Below are 5,887 nucleotides of genomic sequence, written 5' to 3' on the forward strand. Positions count from 1 at the left end.
GCTGCCGATGGTCAGCGCCGGGCAAAGCCCGTGTGTGCGACGACAGTGGTGGAGGGGCTCTCCTCCCTCTCCCGGATCCATGGCGGCGCGGGTGTCCTGATCCGCGGGGTGCGGCCTTCCCGACGGTGTGGCGGGTCCCGGAGGCGGCGGGCTTGTGGCGGTGCATGGACGCCCAGACCATGGGTGTGGGCTTCCCGGCAGCGTGCGGGTTCCCGACGGCGGCGGGACCAGTCGACGGCGGGCTTGGCCGATGGCCGCGGCCGCGCGATACCGGATCTCGTCGCGCGTGGCGGATCTCGCCACTCCGGCCATCATGGAGGAACCTGGACCTAGGGCGGCGGTCCCGTTAGGCATGGCGACGGCACCCTAGGCTGGCGACGTTTGCAGGGGGTGGATGGATGGCGTCTTGACTGCGTGGGCGGTGAGTTGCCGGTGGATCTCCTCCGTGCTGCAGGCTCTCTCCCGCTGCAAGTGGTGGCTTACGATCACGGTTGTCGGCTCGGTGCCTTCGCGGGGGCTGGTAGAGGTGACATCGGACGAGAGGAAACTCTGGATGAATCATTCATCCCGACGGTGGCGACGACCAGGGTCGCCGTTCTCCTCCTTGCAGGCGCCGTCGAGGTCCCTTCCCTTACACCCCGACCCCATGCCGGGTGAAAAACCCAAAATCTCCTTAGATTGGGCGGCGGTGGCACTGCTTGTGTCGTACCCTTCTTGGAGGCGCCGCCTGGGGCGTTTGGGTGCTCGGTTAGGGGAACTGCATGCGGAGGGGATGGGACCAATGGCAACAGGTGGTGTTCGCAACAGAGGAGCGTCATGGCATCTGGCACGTCGACAACGGCAGGTCTCTGCGGCATGGAGCAGCAGGGTCTCGCCAGTGGGCGTGTGATAATGGGCGAGCACAGGATGGTGGCGTTGTCTGGCGTCGTGGTGGCATCGACGGCAGCTGGACTGGGCAAGGTAGATGCAGCAGTACAACACTCAAGATGGATTGGTGGCAGGTGGCTGCGGCGGCCTCGTACCCGGCAGGTGTCCTGGTTGAGGAGTGCGCTGGACTGGTGGGTGCCTCATACCTGACAGGCATTCTGGTTGGGACTTCAGGTCTTAGATGTTAGGTTTGACTGCAAGGTCTGTTTGGTATTAGGCCCAGACTATCAGCATTCCTTCATTAACTAGATAGGAGTAGCGACAGATATTGTCTAGACGGTGGCTTTAGTCTTAGTAGTATATGATTTTGTAAGATTTTGTGTGAATAATTAATAAAATGACTGCATATATCGTTTAGATGCAGAGGTCAGGGTCCTCCTCCATTTCTAAAAAAACATGAACATGGTGGGATTCAGACAAACCGTGACATTTTGAGGCTTGCCCCCTCGAAAACACCATCCCTTATCTTGATGTCCATCATCAGGAACGAGACGAAGACGAGGTCATCGGACTATCACACTGGTCACATATGCATGTGTATCGTGCAATGTATTCACCATTGTCGTGGTGTGAAGTAAGTAGTGCTTCTCCTACGACATAAAAAGGCACAAGTTTAGTACTCTCTCCGTTTTTTAGTCTGCATATAAGGTTTGGTCAAAGTCAAGTTTTGTAAAATTTGACTAATTTTATATTAAAAAATATAAACATTGAGAATCTGAAATCAATATTATCAGATGCATCACGAAATGTATTTTCATATTATATAGTTTTAATATTGTAGATGTTCATATTTTTCTACATAAATTTGGTCAAATTTTGTGTAGTTTGACTTTGACCAATTTTATATGCGGAGTAAAAAGAAACGGAGGGAGTACAAAAATGTCGCATTGACTTTTCTACACCTGTGTAACAACTTTGTAATGCAATGTTATCTTAAATCCGTGTTCTAATCACTCTAATTGAGTCTGTGATTATTGAGTTGATGCAAAAAAAGATGTGAGGTTAGGGCCAAAAAATGGCAACGATGTGTTTGCGCACATGCGCCACAGTATCCATATCCATTTAAAATGTGCTTCATATCCGATACGTCGACATCACATATTATGACTCTGCTAGAGTTACTTTGACGCATCGGCGATTATCATCATGGAGTACGCTATCTTGTTGCAGAATGCAGATGGACTTCTAGGCCGTGTAGGGGTAGGAGTCCTCGGTAGTGTCGCCGAACTGGTTCAGCGTGAGCTTCTAGGGCGTCCTGCCACGGTTCAACTTGTGGGTGCCCAACCTTCTTGGAGTCTGTTTAGGAGCTCCTTCAGGGCTCGGGGATTGACGTCGAATTGGAGTCGGTTCAAAATGAAATCAAGCATGATACACACATTCTCCCTAAACGCGTTTCTAGATCAAAGTGGGGCAAAGCCCCCCCCCCCCTCCCGCATTGACTTTTCTACACCTGTGTAACAACTTTCTAATGCAACGTTATCTCAAATCAGTGTTTTAATCACTGTAATTGAGTGTGTGATTATTGAGTTGATGCAAAAAAAGATGTGAGGCCAGGGCCAAAAAATAGCAACCATGTGTTTGCGCACATGCGCCACAGTATCCATATCCATTTAAAATGTGCTTCATATCCGATATGGCGACATCACATATTATGACTCTGCTAGAGTTACTTCGACGCATCGGCGATGATCATCATGGAGTACGCTTCTTGCTGCAGAATGCAGATGGACTTCTAGGCCATGTAGGGGTAGGGGTCCTCGGTAGTGTCGCCGAACTGGTTCAGCGTGAGCTTGTAGGGCGTCCCGCCGCGGTTCAACTTGTGGGTGCCCAACCTTCTTGGAGTCTGTTCAGGAGCTCCTCCAGGGCACGGGGATTGACGTCGAACTGGAGTCGGTTCAAAATGAAATCAAGCATGATACACACATTCTCCCTAAACGCGTTTCTAGATCAAGGAGGGGGGGGGGGGGCTTTGCGCGCGTTTCGTCAACAATGAAAATAGGTTTTACAGCTACCAGTTGAGGATCCCAAAATACAAATGAAAACTGAAAACATTTACAAACTAGAGCAAGGATGCAATGTGCCACCTCTATGTTGTATGGCGATTTTGTGTTTGCGCATAACCACCATGGCTTCCATCCATATGGAGCACGCTCTACATCCCATATGACGACCACAAATACGATGACTATGCTAGAGTTACTCTAATTGGTCTTTTGCCCACTTTTGCTGGTCTTCACATGTGCGCACGCCAGGTCGTTTGTAACTAGTTAGGTAGAATTTTCCTTTACATATATACCATGAAAAATCTTTCTTTCCTTTCCGTTCGTTGGTTGTGGCCTTTTGGTAGACATATCTTCTTCATTGTATTATGGGACTCCGCAGCTAACCTAATTAAACCAGCAGGCTCTGGTGTACTTCTTCGATATCTTTCTAGGTTATATATGTAACCTTACATACATATACCCCTTCTCGCCATAGAGCCCCTTGCAGTCCTCCATGTCGCGCAACATCCGCATACACCCCTACTCGCCCCACTTGGAACCTACTAGTTTTCCAATATCAAGTACTAGGCGTCGTCCTTCGTCGTGCTATAGCCCACTGCCGTCATGCAGTGCCCCCGCTTTGGTGCACACTCCCCAGTGAGCACCCCTCCAAATATAAATGAAACTGCTTATCGATTGTGATCCCCATACCCGAAGATGTCAATGGTCACCACAGAGGACGCCGTCTTGTTGCATAAATGCAGATGGAGTTCTGCGCCCTGTAGGGGTAGGCGTCCTCGGAGGCGACGCCACCGTGATCAATGATGTAGTCGAACGTGTGGAATGTCTAGCCTCCTTTGCAACGGTCAATGTTTCTCCGACAACGACATGAAGTTTCTGGTCCGTATCGCATTGATGCCGTTCACCGTTGTGATCGTGGCAAATGCTCAACAACTGCCATAGTTGTGCGGGTGACCGCACCCTCCTACCGAAGTGGTTGAGGGCGAGCTTGTAGGGTGCCCCATTGCGGTTGAACTCCGGATGAATAATTGAAACTGCAAATATTATTACAAACTAGAGTAAGAATGCAATATGGCGACTCTGTTTGCACATAAGCATAACTACCATGGCTTTCATCCATATGGAGCGCGCTCCACTCAGCTAGAATTGCAATAACTGGTCTTTTGCCCACTTCTGCTGGTTTTCCACATGTGCGTACGCCATGTCACTGATAATTACTACTCGTTAGGTAGAAGTTTCCTTGCATATACACCATGCAAAATCTTTCTTTTCTTTCCTTTCCTTTCTTCGGTTGTGGGTAGACAGATCTTCTTTGTTGTATTATGGAACTCTGCAGCTAACCTAATTAAACCCGCAGGCTCTGGTGTACTTCTTCCGTATGTTTCCAAGTAATTTGTGTAACCTTACATACATATACCTACCACAATGCATTGTTTTCATTGTGGACATATAATCACATATATAGCCACTCGTCCAGGACCGTTTTGGGTACGCGATTTATGTGATCAAGCGTCACGTCATCGTGAAATTGCTTTTCCAGTACGTTCTCGGCCATGACGACCACGGGCGTACGTCCCGCCGTCGCTCTCCGCCTCGAGCGTGGCCGTCGTGCTAGCCACCGGGTCTCACGTGCTAAGGATCGACTCCTTCTCGCAGGAGTTGCCCAAGTTCCAGGCGGGAGGGCACACCTGGCGCATCCGCTGCTACCCCAACGGATCGGCGCAAAAGTACGACGGCTACATCTCCCTCGTCCTGGAGCTCGCCAGCCACGTCGTCAAGGACGTCCGCGCTGAGTTCCGGTTCACCCTGGTCCCGCTCCGGCGACAGGGCTGGCCGGCGCCGGCGACGTACGAGCACGCCGACGTGGTCACGTTCGAGGAGAAGGGCGGGCAGTTCGGCTTTATGGACTTCGTCAGCAGGGGTTGGCTGGAGAAGTCGGAGAAGCTACTCGACGGCGCCCTCGCCGTGAGGTGCGACGTGACCGTCCTGACCCAGCAGCCGGCGCCGGTGCCTGTCATCGAGGAGCAAGAGCTGGAGCGGCTGGGGCTGGTGTGCGCCTGCAAGGACGACGCGTGCAAGCGCATCCACGCGGGTACCGTGGAGGCCGCCATGGCCTTAGGGACGATGCCCCGTCGACGCCGCCGGGTGAAGGAGGCGTGTCTAAGGCTCCTCGGGCGTCTTCGTGTGGAATAAGTTGCCACCTTTCTTTTGTGTGATCATCATCTATCAATCTGGTTCGGATCGTCAGATAAAATTTGCTGCAACTTCTTTAGAGAAACAGATGTTCTGAACATTATTGCTTGTCTGCCCTTCTACAATTATGTTTCCTGGCCTTTTATGTTAGCACTAATTTGTTATGATGTAGTATCAGCATGTAGTTTTGAGTTTTGCATGTGGCTAGTTGTACTTGCCGGCAATATGTACGTGTGATAGTATGTACGTAGACGGCGAGTGGTCAGCCCAGAGATCGTGCATGGTGAGATGCTACTGCCGTGTGAGGCGGCGGAGACGCGAGATGCAAGTGCCGTGTGAGGCGGACACCACACGAGAACTGAAGCCGACGGCCAGCAAAGAGTGTCAGCCGAGTGATTTGGTATAGTTCAGTTAGTTGTTTAGCTACCTCTACCTGCACGCAAGTCATTTAGCCGTGCATGAACAAAAGTGGTGGCCGGGTCATGTGTTAGTGTACGTGTGAGTTGTTAGTAGTACTAGTCGTTGGAAGCCTTGAATGAGTCTACGAGGTTAGCTCGATAGAGTCAGTTGTGTTAGAGCATGTACAGCTGAATCTGGCAAATCCGCCCCCTCAAAACACCCACGGACACGGCCGTGCGCTTCGACGAGCATTGATTGATCACATCTTATATTTAATGCTATGCATCCGAATACCTTAGATTTCATCTAGATTCATACAAACCATACAAAAGAAATCCTACCTACCATGCATATCACGATAGCCT

At 50.7% G+C, this 5,887-nt stretch overlaps 1 protein-coding gene across 1 annotated transcript; it reads left to right on the plus strand.

Annotated features, from left to right (window-relative positions):
- The first annotated feature begins 816 nt into the window (after positions 1-816).
- LOC125518515 (BTB/POZ and MATH domain-containing protein 2-like) lies at positions 817-5,256 on the plus strand. The gene is made up of 2 exons (XM_048683336.1): positions 817-960; positions 4,587-5,256. Exons 1-2 carry the CDS (start codon positions 817-819, stop codon positions 5,121-5,123), a joined length of 681 nt encoding a protein of 226 aa, XP_048539293.1. The 3' UTR covers positions 5,124-5,256.
- The last annotated feature ends 631 nt before the right edge of the window (positions 5,257-5,887 follow it).

The sequence above is a fragment of the Triticum urartu genome, chromosome 7 (assembly GCF_003073215.2).
Source record: "Triticum urartu cultivar G1812 chromosome 7, Tu2.1, whole genome shotgun sequence".
In the NCBI taxonomy this organism is placed as follows: Eukaryota; Viridiplantae; Streptophyta; class Magnoliopsida; order Poales; family Poaceae; genus Triticum; species Triticum urartu.

Excerpts from the sequence above, each read along its gene's own strand:
- LOC125518515 (XM_048683336.1), top strand. The coding sequence starts at position 817 with ATGGCATCTGGCACGTCGACAACGGCAGGTCTCTGCGGCATGGAGCAG. Across the intron at positions 961-4,586 it reads CGGCAGCTGGACTGGGCAAG|GAGTTGCCCAAGTTCCAGGC; the intron begins GTAGATGCAGCA and ends TCCTTCTCGCAG.